At 51.0% G+C, this 19,828-nt stretch overlaps 1 protein-coding gene across 4 annotated transcripts in view; it reads right to left on the bottom strand.

Annotated features, from left to right (window-relative positions):
- The window catches only part of RAB11FIP3 (RAB11 family interacting protein 3), a 70,817-nt gene that overhangs the window by 7,156 nt on the left and 43,833 nt on the right, over window positions 1-19,828 (bottom strand). For 2 of the 4 annotated variants that reach the window (XM_048493945.1, XM_048493944.1), the window contains exons 5-12: window positions 14,235-14,411; window positions 10,666-10,800; window positions 8,619-8,654; window positions 6,332-6,422; window positions 4,186-4,289; window positions 3,114-3,254; window positions 2,721-2,802; window positions 297-434 (exon numbers count right to left, since the gene is read on the bottom strand). In XM_048493945.1, coding sequence (XP_048349902.1) covers window positions 297-434; window positions 2,721-2,802; window positions 3,114-3,254; window positions 4,186-4,289; window positions 6,332-6,422; window positions 8,619-8,654; window positions 10,666-10,800; window positions 14,235-14,411 — 904 coding nt within the window. The remainder of the gene's footprint in view (window positions 1-296; window positions 435-2,720; window positions 2,803-3,113; window positions 3,255-4,185; window positions 4,290-6,331; window positions 6,423-8,618; window positions 8,655-10,665; window positions 10,801-14,234; window positions 14,412-19,828) is intronic. The other 2 variants (XM_048493947.1, XM_048493946.1) reach the window with 1 other exon arrangement.

Raw genomic sequence — 19,828 nt, 5'->3', positions numbered from 1 at the left:
CCAAGGTCACCCAGCAGGAATGTAGGAGTGCGGAAACTCATCTGGTTCACCAGATAAGCCTCCGCCACTCAGGTGGAGGACTGGGGAATCAAACCCGGTTGTCCACATTAGAATCCACCTGCTCTTAACCACGACACCACGCTGGCTTTTGAAATGGAAAGCAGGCCTGCAATGCTTTCATACTGTGCCACTGCTTATGCGCACACTCGCCTGCAGCTTTTGACGGCTGGGCCAAACTCTACTTGATTTCCAGTGGACCTGAATCCCCAACCGGCCGACCTTTTCCCCCTGCGTACCTCCTGCGTGGATTCCTTGTCCTTCTGGAACTGGTGCCTCTCGTGGCTCAGCTTGTCTCCCAGCTTCCGCTTACTTTCCAGCTCCTCGTTGAGTTGCATTGTGAGGTCTTCAATTTCGTCCAGCAGTTTCTGCTTCTCCTGGAAAGAAAAAAAGAAGAGGCAAGTGATATGGAAGCCACTCTTCCGAGAGATACACACACCTCTGTTGGATCTACGGAACCAGGAGGCGGGTGGGTGGGAGCAAGCACACGTGCAAAGTTCTTTTAACTTGCCGCGTGTGTGAAGAGCAACTGACTTCTGACCTCGAACTGAACTTCAAAGCAGCCAGAAGGCCTTCCAAAGGCCCCCGCAATGGATATGAGACTCCACCCCAAACCATGGGAGCTGCAGCTACAGGAAACTTCTGGCCTACTATCAAGGCCAGTCTGTAGGCCGGTCCCCCGAATGCATGATGCAGGCATCCCCTTGTGTTTACAGGTCCTCAAAGGTAGCCCTCAGTGGCTCTGCTTCAGTAAGGATATGGCTGAGGCAGCTGAAATACCATCTATTCTCCCCTACATCCCTGCTCCATTTCCTTTTTCCCTTCCCCTCCCGCTTTATCTTTGAGAGCCGGCGTAGCGTAGCGGTTAAGAACAGGTAGATTCTAATCTAGAGAACAGGGTTTGATTCCCCACTCCTCCACCTGAGTGGCAGAGGCTTATCTGGTGAACCGGATGTGTTTCCACACTCCTACATTCCTGCTGGGTGACCTTGGGCTAGTAACGGTTCTCACTGGACTCTCTCAGCCCCACCTACCTCACTTTAAGGTGTCTGTTGTGGGGAGAGGAAGGGAAAGGAGCTTGTAAGCCACCTTGAGTCTCCTTACAGGAGAGAAAGGGGGGTATAAATCCAAACTTTTCTTATTCTATCTTCTCTTTTCTTCCTTTTTTTCTATTCCCTTCCTTTCCTTCCATTACAGCTCCTTGGACCAAACTGATCAGACTGCTGGAATGTTTTAAAATTTTAAATTCTTAAATGCTTATAATTTATTTGTATTTTACATGTAATTTATTAACCTGATGTTAGCTGCCCCAAGCCTGGAAGGAAAGGGCTGGCCTATTAACAAATTGAACTGAATGAAAAGCTTCCAAATGTCCTACCGCTAGAGGGCAGAATGGGCATGCAGTCAAGTCAATGGCAACAGAAATCAGCAGTGTGATGCGGCGGCCAAGAAAGTCAATGTGATTCTGGGCTGTATCAATAGGAGTCTAGTGTCTAGATCGAGGGATGTAATTGAACCTCTCTATTCTGCATTGGTTAGACCTCACCTGGAATACTGTGTGCAGTTCTGGGCACTGCAATTCAAGAAGGAAATTGACAAGCTGGAACGGGCCCTGAGGAGGGCAACCAAAATGGTAAAAAGTTTGGAGTCCATGCCCTACGAGGAGAAACTTAGGGAGTTGGGTATGTTTAGTTTGGTGAAGAGAAGGTGAAGAGGTGGCATGATAGCCCTGTTTAGATATTTGAAGGGAGGTCATGTTGGGGAGGGAACAAGATTGTTTTCTGCTGCTCCAGAGATGAGGACCAGGAGTCACAAGTTCAAGGTGAAGGAAAAGAGATTCCACCTAAACATCAGGAAGAACTTCCTGACAGTCAGGGCTGTTCGACAGTGGAATGCACTACCTTGGAGAGTGGTGGAGTCTCCTTCATTGGAGGTTTTTAAACAGAGGCTGGATGGCCATCTGTCAGGAGTGCTTTGATTATTTGTTCCTGCATTGCAGGGGACTGGATTTGATGGCCCTTGGGATCTCTTCCAACTTTATGATTCTATGATTCTGTGGAGCAGGAAACACCCATGAGATTCAGACATAGGGAAGTACCAAGGTGAAATTAGTCATATTTTGGCTGCCCTTGCAATATCAGTTGCAGCTTGGCAAGAGGTCAGGGGTCATCTTGGACAACCCAGCCCCTTCCTCTCGGCCTCTTTTGCTGTCCCAAACACGAGGCTAACTATCCCAGTCTGCCTCATAGGGCTGTTGTCTACTAATGTATGGGAAGTGCACTGAGAACTTGGGAAAAGCAGCTACCCAGCCTGAGGAAAGGTGCTGTGTGAGTCAAAAATCTGCAAGGCCGTCTTTGGGATATATATACATATTATTTGGTTTGGACGAGGTGGAGAATATCAGAGGCAGTGATGAATGCATCCAACACAGGTGGGAAAGAATCACCCAGAGCAAATCCAACACAGTAACCTCTCCAAGACATTCCATAAGAAAGAAAGTACTGAGTCACTGGGTATAATTAATGCTGAGTCACTGTGGGACTCTCAGTCACCTGCACCTGTCATGGTCGCCGGGGGAACGCAGAGCTCCCATTGTGCTTCTGATGAACAAGCAAGCACTCCTGAGAAAATCCCGAGCCCCCAACACAGGAAAGCTGCCTCACCTCTTCCAGACGCTCAATGTTGGCTCGCAGACAAGGGACACAGGCCTGGAGTTCACCGTTCTCCTCATCCAGTTGTTGCAACCTGTGGTTGGCACACAGACGCACACAATCAGTCCAGAACATATTTTGGCACACCTGCAAAAAGGGGCGCTTCCAGAGATGCACCTCCTCTGGGACGATGTGCTTAAAAGGAAACCAGGAAGAATATTTCCTCGGGGAGGCTCTGTTGCCTCCGCAGACACTTTCGCATTCAGAGCAGACCCTTCACACAAAGCCAATCCAAAGAAGGACCTTTTTTTTGCTCCTTGGACAGCAGAGTGAGGCTTGCTGCACGCAGTCACAGCAATTATCCTGACCAAGCACAACAGGACCAACTATGTCGGCCCTCCATACCGGGCTTGAAGGTTCTCGATCTCGATGCTCTTCTCCCGTTCCATCTTGCTCAGTAGCTCCCGCTGCTTCCGGATTTCGTCCAACAGGATCTCGTCGGCTCTCAGCTCTTGTTCTTTCAGCTGTTCCTCCAGGGCGTTAGCTCTGCAAGTGGAGAAAGGTGTGGGACACTTACCTCGGGGCTCTTAGCTATGCAGTGAGGTCTCCTAGCGTTTCTCTGCTTACACAAGGAGGCACCCCGCTGCCTGCTGCGCAGCTTGCCTGCTGAACTCCCCTGGGCCTCTGCTTTTCCCGGTCCTCTTAACTCTACCCATCAACTCACCCTAAAAGGATCACAGTTATTTCAACCCTACTTTCTAGACAGAGGAAGCAGTCCTCTCTATGGTATTCCAAAGAACCTGAGAAGGAACAAAGAGTCTCCCGGCCCCTCCGCCCGCCCTCCCAAAATTTGGTAACAGTCACAAAATACAGGAATACAGCAATGACGGGAGAGATAAAGAAGAAGAGTTTGGATTTATACCCCACTTTTCTCACCTGTGATTTACAAGCTCCTTTCCCTTCCCCTCCCCACAACAGACACCTTGGGAGGTAAGTGAGGCTGAGAAAGTTCAGAGAGAACTGGGACTACTAGCCCAAGGCCACCCAGCAGGAATGGAAGAGTGCGGAAACACATCTGGCTCACGAGATAAGCCTCCACCGCTCAGGTGGAGGAGTGGGGAATCAGACCTGGTTCTCCAGATTAGAATGCACCTGCTCTTAACCACTACATCACACTGGCTCTCAGATCTCTTGGATCACTCTCCACTCTGTTTTTTAAGTGCGCTTTGGCAATCCACACTGACCACACCCTCTCCAACAATTAACAAGACACAATCCAGTGAAAAGCTCTCCTTTATGACCCCCCCACCCCCCCACCCCCGATCTGAAAACAAAGGCAGAGATGGATACAGGAAAATTATCCCCTGCCCAAGGGAACAACGCAACTCAACTATCTGGACAGCCCAGTGGAATGGTGCAACTGGACCGTGTGCTTTTTTCCAGGGCTCCTACAGGCCTCTGTTCAAGGCCAGCCTACCTGTGAACCAGCTGGAGGTTCTCCTGTTTCAGTCGACTGTGCTGCTCTCCGTTCGCGACCGTGTCCTTTTCCAGTTCCGTCACCCTTTTTTCTAGGAAGATCACCTTTAAAGAAAAAGAAGAGGGAGGTTTTAAGTACCACGGGGCCTTTCCTTTCAGCATCGCCTGCAAACAAAACAGTCATCCACAGCCAGAATTAAGCATAAGCTTGCACACTTTTTGCAGAAAACAGAAACACAGGTGACTCTACTAAATCCCCACCCCTCTTGCTTCTTCCAAACCCCACAGCCTTTCTAGAGCTGAGCTGTGGCTATCACAGCTATCTATGAAGATGAGTCTGGGTTAGTTCAGAAGAAGAAGAAGAGTTTGGATTTACATTCCCCCTTTCTCTCCTGTGAGGAGACACAGAGGGGCTTATGATCTCCTTTCCCTCCCCTCCCCACAACAAAAACCCGGTGAGGTGGGTGGGGCTGAGAGAGCTCCGAAGAACTGTGACTAGCCCAAGGTCACCAAGCTGACATGTGTTGGAGTGCACAGGCTAACCTAGTTCTCCAGATAAGCCTCCACAGCTCAAGTGGCAGAGCGGGGAATCAAACCCAGTTCTCCAGATTAGAGTGCACCTGCTCTGAACCACTACGCCACTCTGGCCCACAACAGTGTCCTACTTGGGCTTTTCCATTCAGGGGTCCCAACATCCCGTGTCTGATGGGCGACAGAGGTGGGGAAGTGGGCATGAAACATACAGAGCTGCCTTGAACCAAGTCAGGCCCAGCAAGCTCAATACTGTCTACTATGACTGGCAGCAGCTATCTCTCAGGCAGAGGAAACCTCCTGTCACTCAAAACCCAGCAATGGGTGGTACCAAGGATAGAACCTGGGACCCGCTGGGACCAAGCCACCACTTGAACTGGTCAGCTGATCAAACAGAACTCAAGTTGAGCATCCAGGAGAGGAAATGTCAAACCTGTGGGGTTGAAAATGATGGGAGCACTGGGGCATTGAGGCTATTGTGACTCATGTGTGAAACGAAGAGGAAGTATCCAACCAAGAACTCAAGCGGGCCTTTTCTTCTAACAATACATATGCCTTTAAAATATTTATATCCTGCCTTATCTCCTTAGACTCAAGGCAGCTAACAAAGCAGCTAGCGGCAAACAGTCCATCAAGAAGATAAACACGCCACACAGGACAAAAACAGACAGATCTGCCATTAACTGGAAGTTTTGGGGTTGTTTGTTCTCTTATGCTTTCAACACTGCATGTGCTTATAGCAAAGGTGGAGAATTTACTCCAGCGGTGTGACCAGCTCTAAGTCCACGTGGTAAAGTCCTCCACGTGAAGCCTGCTGGGTGACCCTGGGCTAGTCACGGTTCTCCAGTCTGAACTCTCTCAGCCCCACCTACCTCACAAGGTGCCTGTTGTGGGAAAGGGGAACAACAGCCCCCAGGCCACAAGAAAAAAGAGGTGCCAGAAAGCTGCAGCCAGCCCCAGCTGGGAAAACTGATGGCAACTCTGCATAAGAACAGCTTCATGTGTTTATGTGGTCCAGGTACTCTGGGCTCATGGGGACCTTCACTTTGCATCACCTGATCATTATCCTTTTTTGCCAGAGACTGTAGCTGGGCCCTTCTGCATGCAGAGGAGGAGGAGGAGGAGGAGGAGGAGGAGGAGGAGGAGGAGGAGGAGGAGGAGGAGGAGGAGGAGGAGGAGGAGGAGGAGGAGGAGGAGGAGGAGGAGGAGGAGGAGGAGGAGGAGGAGGATTAATAATAATTTGGACATATTCAAACAAACTCCTTACAAACTCTTTCTCCCTTCCTCTTCCCATTACAGACACCTTGCAAGGTAGGTGGGGCTGAGAGAGCGCCGAAGAGAATTGCGACTGGCCCAGATCACACAGCAGGCTTCACGTGTAGGTGCGGGGAAACAAATCCAGTTCACTAGATAAGAGCCTGCTGCTTGTGTGGAGGAGTGGGGAATCAAACTCGGCTCTCCAGATCAGATGTCCCCTGATGCTCTGAACCAGTGCCACACCCCTTCCTGGTGGCAGGTGTCTGCTGCAGAGTTAATTACTCCAGCCATCAGCCTCTACTGGGGCAGGTAACTCCGACGCTGCCGTGTACCTGGCCCTCGCTCGGAGGCACACGTACCTTGTCGGCGATGTCCTCCTCCAGGCATTCCGTACTGTTGCGGAACGGCTCCTCCATGTCCACAGTGAGGGTGCCCGTCTGATGCAGGTGCCTGTAATACACACACACCAAGCCGACCCACAGCAAAAACACCATTAGGGAGATCATTGCAGCAGAGGAGGCGAGAACAGCTAGCTACGCAGGGCCAGGTCCCCTGGAATTGCTCCTCTCCATTCCCATCAAGGCTTCCACCCTCACTTGAAAGGGGGAAAGCACAACTCAACAGCCCAGCTTGACCCAAAAACCAAAAAATCAGGCGCCGAGGCTCAATGCAGATCGCAGGTGAGGCAGAGACTGCAAGCCAGCCTGGGAAATCACAGCACAACCCCTTTTCCTTTGCTCTTTGGAACGGGACGTGATAAGATATGCTTTCTCTCACCTAATATGTTTTTTTTTTAATCTTTGCAGCAGACAGGCCAAAGTGGTGTTTCAGGGTAATAAACGGCCCGAAGCGGAGATTGTGCTCTGGGAGGGGGCCCTGCCTCCCCACTCCCAAGAAGCCTCTGGCTCAATGCGCACGATTGCGACATTGGCCCCTTGAGTTTCTGCCGTGGTTCAAAGGATGCGGTGTTTATGACGCGGCTTTTAGGCTGATCAGCTGTTCGCCAGCGATATGTTTTATCAGGGAAAAGGTGTTCAGTGTCCCACCCAAAGTTCACGACAGACACTCTTATCTGTCTGCAGGTAAAGGAAAACTCTTCTATGTTAACAAATGTTAGCAGCTAGAAGGGCGGAGAGGAAGGCAGACTCGGGGTGCAGAAGAAGAGGAGGAGGAGTTTGGATTTATACCCTGCTTGTCTCAATGGTAAGGGGACTTCACGTGGCTTACAAACTCCTTTCCCTTCCTTTCCTTCTTGTGAGATAGGTGGGGCTGAGAGAGTTCTGAGAGAACTGCGACTAGCCCAAGGTCCTCAGGCTTCACGTGCAGGAGCGGGGGAAACAAATCCAGTTCACCAGAGAAGAGCCCACTGCTCTTATGGAGGAGTGGGGAATCAAACCTGGTTCTCCAGATGACAGTGCACCGCTCTTAACCACCACACCACGCTGGCTCTCAGGGCGGCAGAGCCTAACATTGTTGGCCTTTCAAGGGACGGGCTCACAGGACACCAACTGCGCAAAAGAGGTTTGTGGGCAAGGACTCCCAGTAGTGAGGTTCACAGCAAACACAGGTTCAGGAGTACTGCTGCATGCAGTGACGGAGGAACCTATTCTCAGGTTTGGGGGAGGGGCCTGCGGACATGAAGTCCTTCCCCACCGCTAAAGCCACCTGCTCATTCAGCGGGCCCGCAAACCCACAGAGCGGCCGATCTCACTGCTGGAGGCAGAAAAGGTAGGCAAGCCCGGAAAACTGGTCAATGCTGCCGGCCGGGTGCCTCTCTGCAGTGATTGAGCATAAAATGGTGGTGGGGAACCATCCCAAAGGGGCAGTGGGGTCCTTCTATATCTGCCAGAGGAGACCAAAGTCCTATGGAAGGAGATGATTGACAAGAGGCCTGCTTGGGTTGGACCTACATTCTCTCACAGACTGACAGTCCATCAGCCAAAGACCCTGCTGGACGTGGGGTCTCATGGGAGAACAAGGCAGTGGAGGCTGGACCAGAGAAAGGCGGTCACCTCAGGAGAGGAGCACCCATTCCCTAAGGAACTCATGTCTGCCTACCAGTGCTAGCAAACAGCACTTTCTGCCTCTGCCTCTCACTGCCGTTCCGCACCCTGGAGAACTAACACCAGGGTGACAATTTGGGGGAATCCGAAGCCAGAGGGGGACCGAACAGGTTACTCTTTGACAGCCTGCGGCTTGAACGCCACACGGACATGGTTTATCGCTGCACACGGGGAGGGAGTCCTTGGGGGATCTCTGAGATTGTAACCAAATACATGAGAACAGCCGCTCTCCGAGGCTGATCGGGCATCAACGCGATAACACAGCGCATCGGCCATCCCAGACTTTTGAATGCAAGGTGGGCTTGGAGTGTCAGCAAAACGAAATGGAGCCCAGAGGTGCTGGGTGGGAGAATCCACCCCGTTCCCACTAGGACCACAGCAGAGTGTCACTGGAAGCCACCAGCAAAACAAAGGATTTTAGTGGCCGGGTTTGGAAGATGCCCCCCCCCCCCCCCTCGGGAACCCTTCCCATGGGGTGGATAAATAAGACACCGCATGCAGGAGAACCTGTGCTAGAAAGACAGCGCTTCGAGAATCGAACGAAAGGAAGCGGGGTGGGTAGGAAGAAGCCGCATCAGCATACCTTGCTACCTTCTTGCTCGAGAGTCTCTTATTGGGACTGTGGAATGAACAACAGGAAAACTAAGTCAGGAAAGCTGACACTAGAGAGAAACGGGGAAACAGGAAGCCACCGAAGACAGACAGGGCACCGGGGCATATCCTTTACCATTCACAGCACGGCACAAACACGCAGCACACCCGGGGCATGCACCGAGCGCCTCCCCGCTCCAGACATTTTGCAGGCAGCTTAAAAGCGTTTTCGCGTCCACTCCGTCGAGGTCTCCGGCTGTGCCCTCGGAAGATGCCCCGATCCCACCCGAGGGTGCTCTTCTCTCCCCCACTCCCCTCCACTGGCCGGCTCCAGCCCTGAAAACAGATCCTCAATCTAAATAATAGAACCGTCTACTGGACGGAAGCCTGCATTCAAACCCACCTCTGGCCTTGTAATGTGATGGCTTGAAGTCCTGATAAGCTCTAGGAAGAAGTGTTCAGATTTATACCCCACCTTTCTCTCCTGTAAGGAGACTCTAGGTGGCCTACAAGCTCCTTTCCCCACAACAGACACCTTGGGAGGTAGATGGGGCTGAGAGAGTTTGGAGAGAACTGTGACTAGGCCAAGGTCACCCAGTAGGAATGCAGGAGTGTGGAAACACATCTGGTTCACCAGATAAGCCTCTGCCACTCCGGTGGCAGAGTGGGGAATCAAACCCAGTTCTCCAGATTAGAATCCATCTGCTCTTAACCACTACACCATGCTGGCTCTCAGGAGCCCATGGGACGCTACTTAAACGCACCACAGGAATTTCTACAACGAGGAACTGGGACAGCTTGAACCCCTATCCTGATTCTGGGAGAAGCCCTCGATGGAAATCCTACAGTGAAGAACGCCCAGGGTTTGCCTCCTCCAAGCCCAAAAGCCTCCTCCGGGATACTTCCTGCATATCTCAACAGGCAAAGCTTCTGTTCATTCACCTCTAGTGCCCTTCATGTCACTTGGGAGGGACACAGTTGAGAAGTTAGCTGGAAGTGTCATTGTTTAACGCTCTACGGGTCACTTCCCCATCCTCAAGACCCAGCTTGTGAAACTCCCCACCCCAAGATTTCCCCCTAGGATCACCCGATGCTTCCCAACTATTTCTACAGCCAACCTGTTCTTGCCCCGCCCCTGCTCACCCAGCACGGGTCACCCAGCAGACTGGAAATCAAGTGCTGCAGACGTCACACAAATGGCAAATCTTACAAAAGGGGTTTTTGTCCCGACAGCATGCAAGAAAATATGGAAGGAAAGACTCCCACCAGAGACAGCCTGTGCTTTATGCCTACTAGAGGGTCTCTGCTCTTGGGCCTAATGTATCAGGGGGCTGAGATCTACCAGAAGCAGGACCTTCTCAGTGATAGCCCCAAGGACAGGTGCTATCATGGGATTGAAAGCCTCTCTTGTGAAAACAGCCCAGTTCACCAGATTCCAAAAGGGTTTCACTAGGAAATCACTGAGCGCACGAATGAAGCGTCAGTGTGGTTTGTTTAGGGCGGGGGTCCCCATCCTTTGGAATTGTGAGCACAGTCACAAAATGGCTTCCACAGCTCACCTTCAGTCACACAGTGAAGATCCTTGTGCTGTGGGGGCAACTAATGCCAAAGCAACACTTTCAAAAATCTGCCCAGGAAATCAAATCCCCAGCAGCCAGTCAGAAGCCTTGCTGGGCAAATGCTCCACTGAGCCCCTTCCACGTTCTAAAAATGCTTGGTAGCCACCAGGAAATGTTGGTGGCGCCGTGGTACCTACAGGCACCACACAGGCGACCTCTGTTCTACGGCTGCTTAGAGATTTTCACAGCAGAAGTGAACCTTGAACCACCTGATTCACGGCTCAATTTCTTTGCCCCTGGGCCAAAACGCCTTCCTTTTGTACCCAAGCTAGACCTGTTTCCATTTTAGGCATACGAATCACACAAGCCTGTTTGGCATAAGGGGGAGAGTCCTTCCTTCCCGCGGATGCGCCCCGCCATGCACTTCGATGACATTTTTGTAAAAGAAGAGAGAAAACAGCCAAGCGCAAACCCAGTTACCTATTCATTTCAAGACTGTTTAGGCGAGCGGAAAGGTCCTCGAGGCGATTGATTTGTTTGTGGCACTGGCTACAGTAAAACTCAAACGCCTCGTCAGTGATAATGCTGTGCAGTTTGGTGGTGAGGGGGTGGCCGCTGGAGAGAGCAGAAGTGGCAGTCGTTTAGTGCAGACAGGAGAGACAGGTGGGGCAACTCCGGCAGACGTGCGGCTTCCAGAAGTTAAGGCTTCGACACACCAGTTTTGGGTGGGGTTTCTTTGCCCCAAGGCAGGGTTTTTAAAAAATAACAGGGCAAGGACAAGATCAGGACCGTGCCAAGGGTCCTGCCTATGCCCTATTGGCAATGCTAAGGCCCCTTCCGCACGTGCAGAATAATGCACTTTCAATTCACTTTCACAATGGTTTGCAAGTGGATTTTGCTATTCCACACAGTCAAATCCAGCTGCAACGTGCATTGAAAGTGGATTGAAAGTGCATTATTCTGCACATGCGGAAGGGGCCTCAGTCTCAGTAAGGCCAACAAGTCCTTCGCTACCCATCTGGCTAGAAACCCAGAGCTGGCCTTCCTCACCGAGGGTGGTTGTCACTGCTTAAGGTGGGGCTTCAAAGAAACAAGTTTTAAAAACAATCTTTCCAATCAACGGAGTCCACATTTAGGCCTTTTCGGCCCTGTGCTCAGAGGAGGCCGGCCCCTGGGATATGCACACAGCCACCAGACAGATGCCAACTCTGCCCATACAAGCAGAACGACAAAAGGTTCACGTCGACAGTTCAGAAATGTGTACATCATGAGCCCTTTCCTCCGAGCGGCAACTTCCTTGAACAACTCCCAGGCCTCCTACCGTTTACCACTGCAACTCAAGCAAATTTGTTTCTCCCAGGATGATTCATGGGGCAGGCTCTGCTTTTAGAAAATCCTTCCTAAGGCAGGGTGGGGCGGGAAAATCTCAAGGCAACAGGCAGGTGAGGCAGGTGGAGTTGGGAGCCCTGCCTCTTTCAGGTGCCCTTAGCCAGAAACTTTCCCATCCTGAATGCAAGGGCTCTGTGGAGAAATTGCCTTTATCGCTTTAATTCTATTCTGCTTGAGCTAAAAGTCACACCCCAGCTGAAAATATTTTCTTCTTCTTAGGACTTTAACGACCTTCCTTAAACATTACACCTGGTGGTGACAATGTTTTTACACTATGCTGTCTTTGCAAATTGGTGTGAGAGTTTGATTGGTTTGTTTATGCTAACTCAGCAAAATTTTTGTATAATTACTTTCAATGCTCTCACTCTAGAGCTACCTTTCTACTCATTTTGAGCTTTTGTGGTGTATTTCAAAAGCCTCTTTCTTTACAGGCTCCTTCTCGGAGACAGACACAGTCAGGTCATTTTGTTTACAACAGCCGGCTTTGCATTCCCTTTTTTCTCCTGGCGTCTCAAGCTCAGTGAATCCTTGCAGCAGGCGGGGCAAGGCACCTACTGGCCGCGTACAAGGTCTTCTGCCAGCTTCGAAACTTGGCCCCATGAAGCTCTGACCTTCATGCTTCCTTCGCTGCCTACGGTTGCTTGAACAACAGAGGCACAAACAACATTTTGAAGAGGGAAAACAAGGCCAAAGTCAGCCAAGCGGGCTGGGGCTGCAACCCCTCCCAGAATAAGTGGAGGATGGAAGTTGGGCAGAGAACAGGTCCAGGCTAAATTCCCATCGACCCCTTTTCCTGTTATCCCACTACTCCTCTCCAAGGAACCTGGAGAAGAAGAGTTGGGATTTCTACCTCCCCTTCTCTCCTGTCAAGAGACTCAAGGTGGCTGACAAGCTCCTTTCCCTTCCTCTCCCCACAACAGACACCTTGGGAGATAGGTGGGGCTGAGAGAGTTCCAAAGAACTGTGACTGGCCCAAGGTCACCCAGCAGGGATGTAGGAGCGCGGAAACACATCTGCTTCACCAGATAAGCCTCCACCTAAGATAAGGTGGAGGAGTGGGGGAATCAAACCTGGTTCTCCAGATTAGAATCCACCTGCTCTTAACCACTACACTATGCTGGAGGGACACACTTAGTTTTCCTATCCTCCATCTTGGTCCAAACCACCCCCCCTACAAGGACCTGGCTCAAGGTGACCTGGCAACGTTTATGGCCAAGTGGCGATTTGAACCTATGTCTGCCAAGTGCTAGTCCGACGCTGTCCCTACAACTATCATACTGTCAAAACACTGTTTTCGTTGAGGCGCAAAGGCTCTGCCCCTGTTCAGTAAGAGTAGCCCAGAAGGCCAGCTCTGCTTCCTCGCTTTAATGTGCTGAAGCTGGTAGTGAGAAAATATTCGACTGAGACCGGAATGTGTTACACGTTCACTTTAACGGAAGAAACTTCTGGAAGCCACAAGGTTGCGTCGGAGGGAGTTTAACAGTGATAATTGTGACCGGAAAGTTAACACACCACACACACACACGCACATACACACAGAGAGGAGACAGCCAACAGAAACAAGGTTAAACACCCAAATATACCTGGAAAGGAAACAGTCAGGCAGTTAAACGGCAAACTCGATAATGCTTGCAGAGCATGCACCGAGGACCATACAGGAGAGCCACAAGCAGTTTAAAGCTAGGAAACACTGGAATCTTTGGTTTGGCATGGCGCCCACAGAAGGTCTATAAAGAACTACCGATTACACGAAGCTTTTGGGAAAACTGCAAACTCAGCTGTCACAAAAACGGGGAGGGGAGGATTTCCTTTTCCTCTGGAGCGTCCCTTTTTTTAGAATATTTTTCTTTCCACTTATGGGGCCCCAAAAACGCTGCAGCCAGCTTCTCCCCAAAGCAAGTACTGGAGTGAGAAGATGTACTCCCCAAAGCAAGTACTGGAGAGAAGTAGTCTCTGTCCCTCCGGAAGCCAATACATGTATGGGGACAAGTGATGCTCAAGACATTCTTGGTATTAAAAAATGACACATGATATCGACAGGACAGGACTGCCGGTTCTGGTGCATGAAATGGAGGGGAGCCCTTATAGAGGACTGTAGCTTTCTATAACTCACCCCCCAATATGATTCTGCAAGACTGCTTCCATGCTGCAGCAGTGGGGGAGAGAGATTCCACCCACAACCAACTCAAGAAGAAGAAGAAGAAGAGGAGGAGGAGAAGTTTGGATTTATACCCCCCCTTCTCAAGGAGACTCAAGGAGACTTACAATCTCCTTTCCCTCCCCCTGCCCCCCAACAAACACCCTGTGAGGTAGATGGGGTTGAGAGAGCTCTGAAGAACCGTGACTAGCCCAAGGTCACCCAGCTGGCATGTGTCGGAGTGCACAAGCGAATCTGGTTCACCAGATAAGCCTCCACAGCTCATGTGGCACAGTGGGGAATCAAATCCAGTTCTCCAGATTAGAGTGCACCTGCTCTTAACCATTACGCCACGAAGGAGAGGATGCTTTGGGCATTTTCTTGGAAGCCTTCACTGAAACATAAAACACCAGCCCTTCTCCTGTTCCTGGGTGGCAAGGCAGTGTAAGCGACACGCTCACAAAGGCGCAACCCAGATTCAAAGCCCAATGCGCATAACAGTCAATCACTGACTTGCCGTTACCTGGGAGAAAGGAAGGACGAGTTGGAGAAGCTGTTTTCCCCGTTGCACAAGCTGTCTGAGAAGAGGTCCGCCTCGTTCCCTTCCCCGTAATCCTCAAACTGCTCTTCCCCGCTGATTACAGTGATGATGGAGTGGTCGTTGATGTCCGAGCTCAAGGGGAGGTCAGGGGGGTGAGACCTGTCGGAGGAAAAGAAGAGTCAGGGGCCAAAAAAGCCAGAGCAGATTGCAGCCACCAGTAGAATCATAGAATCCTAGAGTTGGAAGAGACCCCCAAGGGCCATCCAGTCCAACCCCCTGCCATGCAGGAACACACAATCACAGCACTGCTGACAGATGGCCATCCAGCCTCTCTTGAAAAACCTGCAAAGAAGGAGGCTCCACCACACTCCGAGGTCGTGCATTCCACTGTCCAATAGCCCTGACTGTCAGCCTTTCCTAATGTTTAGGTAAAATCTCTTTTCCTTCACCTTGAACCCATTAGGTATGCCATACTCAATTGTGACCACAGCTTCCCTGCAGAGAATAAAGCCAGACTGTGATTTGCACTTACTGGGGCCACGAGAAAATAAAGAAGAGGAGCCCAATATTAAGCCTCTTTCTCTTCAGAGGTCTGCGTGCTGCCTGCACTATCAACCCGAAGCAGGGTCTTTTGGGGGATGGCCTCTCTCATCGAAGAGCCCCTTCTGAGGTTGGCCTCACCTGTTGTGTGACTTGGATGTTTTATTCAGGCACAGTGACAGTGCCAACCACTGTGCCATCTTGAAGAACTTGCCGCTCCGCTTCACAGTAACGAACCACAGGGACCCAACCAACCACGGGCAGTGTCCAAGCGATGCACACCAGGACATGGGGCTATGTCAACAATCTGCCATTTGGGTGGACAATGCCCTGCAGAAGATGCTACCACAAATCTTCACCGGTATTTGTCAGCGTTTTTGTTTAGCCATCAAATCCCAACTGACATATCGTAATTCTGTGGGTTTTCAAGACAAGATCGGCCAGAGATGGTTTGCCATTGCTGAGTCTAGATCTTGACCCTGGTGTTCCCTGGTGGTCTACCATCCAAACACTGATCAGGGCCAGCCCTACTTACCTTCCAAGATCAGATGGAATAGGGCTAGTTTGGACTACCCAGGTCAGGGTGATGTAAGGTAGCGAGCCCATAAAAGCATGAACCCAACAAAACCAATGATGTTAAACACAACAGTCTTTGGTGAACCAGCTCAGTTGGACTTGCAAAATAACACAACCAAAAAACAGGGCACGGAAATGCATGGAAAAAGGGCAGAGCGTCTCGGTCGAGGACAACAAGCGAGAACTATTAAAGTTCAACCGTGACTGTGCTCCAGGAATGCTTAGTCCTGTTCAGGGTCCAGAAGCAGCCCAAAGTCCTGTAATTTTTCTCTCTTTCTCACAATGCTAGAACCAGGGGGCACACATTGAAAATGCTGGGGGGAAGAATTAGGACTAATAAAAGGAAACACTTCTTCACACAACGTGTGATCGGTGTTTGGAATATGCTGCCACAGGAGGGGATGATGGCCGCTAACCTGGATAGCTTTAAAAGGGGCTTGGACAGATTGATGGAGGAGAAGTTGATCTATGGCTACCAATCTTGATCCTCCTTGATCTGAGATTGCAAATGCCTTAGCAGACCTGGTGCTCAGTAGCAGCAGCAGCAGCAGCAGCAGGCCATTGCTTTCACATCCTACAGGTGAGCTCCCAAAGGCACTCCCAAAGGTGGGCCACTGCGAGTAGCAGAGTGCTGGACTAGATGGACTCTGGTTTATTCCAGCAGGCTCTTTCTTATGTTCTTAACCCATCAACAACACACATTTCTGGGCTGCCCTTTCTTTCTTACTCACATGCACCTGTCTGTTTCATCATGCCACGCATGGGTTTAGCACAAGTGCAGCTGAATATATGGAATGCCAGGTGTGGGTGACAGTTCATATCTAGCTCAAGAGCCTCTGCCACCTTCCTAGCTGGGCCAAACCATGTGGCCTCCTTTCTCCACTAGGAAAAAGAGAACTCCATCTCCTATGGAATCAGAGAGTTGGAATCATAGAGATGACCCCAAGGGCCATCAAGTCCAACCCCCTGCAATGTAGGAACACACATTCAAAGCATTCCTGACAGAGGACCACCCCGCCTCTCTTGAAAAACCTCCAAAGCCCTCTCCAGGATCGGGTTTGTCCACACTGTAAAAACCAAGTGGAGACTCTTGCTCACGTTATACTCGACTGTCCAAGATATGTGGGCATTAGGAATTTCTCTCCCAGGCTGGCCCTAGACAAATCTGAAAGAGACTCTGACAGTTCTGCTGTGGAGCTTCTGTTAAACAATACAGATGTCATGCTCTTGGGAAAAGTAGCAAAATTTATTTTACAAGTGCCAGAACTTTCTAAGTAATGTATACCGCTATATACAGTCTTTCTGTCTGCGTTTTGAATGTACTCTTGATTTGTACTTCATAAATGTCTGGTAACGCTCTAGAGCCTATTTTTAAATGCCTAATAAAGGTTGTGTGGTTGTTAAACCTCCAAAGAAGGAGACTCCACCACACTCCAAGGTAGTGCATTCCACTGTCAAACATTGCATGAGCTTGCGAGATAGTGTGGGGATAGGGTGGGCTGTACTTCCTGAGCTGAGATGGGAGCAATCCTCAGGCATGGGCTGCATAAGGTTCTCTGGAAACTAGAAATCCATCCATGGAAGGAAATGGAGGACCGAGACAGCGCCGCTTCCTGCCTCGATTCAAAGGGAATTTGAAGAATGATCAGCGGTTCTGAAGATATCAATGCGTTTTCATTTTTGGGCCTGCAGAACTAATAGCCTCGTTCTGCTCCCAGAAAACAGGAGCGAGGCTGTCTCACCAACCTCCACCTGCATGGTAAGAAGAGGTGTTGAAAAAGGCCAAGCAGAACAGAATGGGAGAGTCCGGGACTGGCCCAAAAGCCAACTGCAAGACTGGCCCAAAAGCCAACTGCAAGATAAGAAAATGTATCACGACTTCCCAAATGCAGCGTGCAGTTTATGGCACACGTAGATTGTGACCCAACCCCCACTCAATTCCACTGTGGACTCGTCTTCATTGAGAATAATTCTGCAGCAGTTAGAGCCCCCGCTTAGGGAGTTCTACCCCATGGGAGCTTATAGGCCCGTCTCAAGCCCAACAACCCAAAAACGACTTGCAAAAACTCATTTCTTCCAAGACCCATAGAAGCTTTGCAGTGCCGGTTTAAAGCTTAGGGCCAATGTCTGCGTGCCTTTTTCAATGGACAGAAGCTCTCGTCTTTTCGGAGCACCTCAGCGGCTTTAAATTTTTTCAAAAGGGGGGGGGGAACCACGACTCCCCTCCCAAAAGGCCACCACCTGTCAACTGTTGCCTGTTACCACATTTGTATCCCCATTTCTCCCTGCAAAGACCTCAGGGTGGCAGACGCAGGATTATACCGCAGTGTCCTCAGCATGTGCGTCTGGGCCAGGTCAACCAGAGAGGCATCCACGGGCTCGAGGGGGCCAAGTCTTCCACTGAACTGAAGCGGGGGGGGGGGGGGGCTCATGAATTCAGTCCCATCCACAGCCACAGTCCTTTCAAGCAGCAGCTGCAGCAAGAGAAGTCATAGAATTGGAAGAGACCACAAGGGCCATCCAGTCCAACCCCCTGCCATGCAGGAACACACAACCAAAACCATATGTTCACCCAGCTGCTGTTTAAAAACCTCCATAAAGGAGATTCCACCACTCTCTGAGGCAGTGAATTCCACTGTCGAACAGCCCTGACAGTCAGCAAGTTCTTCCTAATGTTTAGGTGGAATCTCTTTCCCTGCCCCTTGAATCTGTTACTCCGCGTCCTAGTCTCTGAGGCAGCAGAAAACAAGCTTGCTCCCTCTTTGATATGACAGCCCTATATAACTCCTGTCCAAGTTTTACAGGAACAGAAAACCAACAGGTCAAGCTTTATCCATCACCGGGTCTGCCATTTGCGAACAACACTCCTCTTCTATTATGATCGTAATGGCAGGTGGATGTTCATGCGGCTGCAGTCTACTACGCTAAAAAAGACCTCTGTGGTCTTGTGCTATGGCACTCCCAGACCAATCTAGCTAGGAAGATTATCAGCATGGTCGGCTTCCTGCCTTCTCCTACTGAATCTATACTGGATCTAGCCAGCCTCCCTCGCTGTTCTATGTGATCTACACCAGAGAATCTGTGTTCTCCCAGGCACGGGACTGCTCAACTAAGAACACGCAAACCAGCTGAACCGGAAGATCCAATACTCTTTTGGACATAGTTAGACCTCCCTCTTTATCCTAACACACATCTGCCAGTCCTATTTGGATCTTCAGATAGGCAGCTCCGGAGTTTCCTCCCGATGTTGCCAGAGCAATAATACCACAGGGACTCTCAGCTCGTGGCACCGTTCCCTGGCTCCCAGCCCGTGCCCAGAAATCAACCGAAGGCCACCCCAGTCACAGAGACCCCATGTTCCCAGAGATGTTCCCCTGTAAAAGGTACCTGCTCAGACAAACAGGCGAGCCCCAGGTTTTTCGCCATGGTCCCTGGAGGTCGAGCGGGATGCGGACAGGTGGGCATGCCTGCCGATTCTCCGCTTGGAGGAAAAGGTCCTTGTGGCTCAGAGCTTGGAAGCCGATTAGGGGCAGAGGGTTAGCAATGGCTGAAGCCCGGGACTCGTCAGCACAGAACGCCCAGGCGGCAGGTTAATCCCATTCCCCGTCTTAAGCCGCGGGGCCTCCCGACGGCCAGGCACCCTTTCAGCCCCGAAGCAGCCGACAGCCTCGTTCTCTTCTCCTCCGTTTTAGCCTCACAGCAACCCCCCTGTGAGGTAGGTGGGTCTAACAGCATGATGAGCCCCAAGGTTGATTGGCGAACTTTGGCGGCAGAGTGGGGATTTGAGGCCGATACTCTAACCCACAGGTGTCAAACTCGCAGCCCTCCAGATGTTATGGACTACAGTTTCCATCATCCCCTGCCAGCATGCTGTCGGTATGCGAGCTTCACTGAAATCAATCACGGGCAGAGCCAGATTCCCAGAACTGAGGGGGGGGGGGTGCCTTTAATTTTAAAATTGTCATCCGCTACAGGTCACGTTAGAACAGTAATGGTGAACCTTTTTGAGACTGAGTGCCCAAATTGCAACCCCAAACCCACTTATTTATCACAAAGTGCCAACACGGCAATTTAACCTGAATGCTGAGGTTTTAGTTTGGAAAAAAACGGTTGGCTCCCTCTTCCTCCGCCCCACTTGCTTGAGCAGGGGCCAGCCTGCTCTAGCCTCCAGCAAGTCCCTTGCACACCGCTCTGTGCCTCTCTAGCATCTCTGCCTCCTCTGTGCCACCCCCACCCCCCGGACATCAGCCACCCGGAGCACAGGCACCAGGCCCGCCAGCCGAGTCCTCCCTGCTCACTGCAGTGTGCGCATGTCGTGCTCAGTGGCCCAGGCCAGCCTAGATGTGTGTGTGTGATTTTCCGCCCCCCACATGACAAACTCTGTGTGCGCGTGCCCACAGAGAGGGCTCCGAGTGCTACTTCTGGCACCCGTGCCATAGGTTCCCCATCACTGCGTTAGA

The sequence above is a fragment of the Sphaerodactylus townsendi genome, linkage group LG04, assembly GCF_021028975.2.
Source record: "Sphaerodactylus townsendi isolate TG3544 linkage group LG04, MPM_Stown_v2.3, whole genome shotgun sequence".
Classification (NCBI taxonomy): Eukaryota; Metazoa; Chordata; class Lepidosauria; order Squamata; family Sphaerodactylidae; genus Sphaerodactylus; species Sphaerodactylus townsendi.
This window is presented reverse-complemented; position numbering and strand designations above follow the sequence as displayed.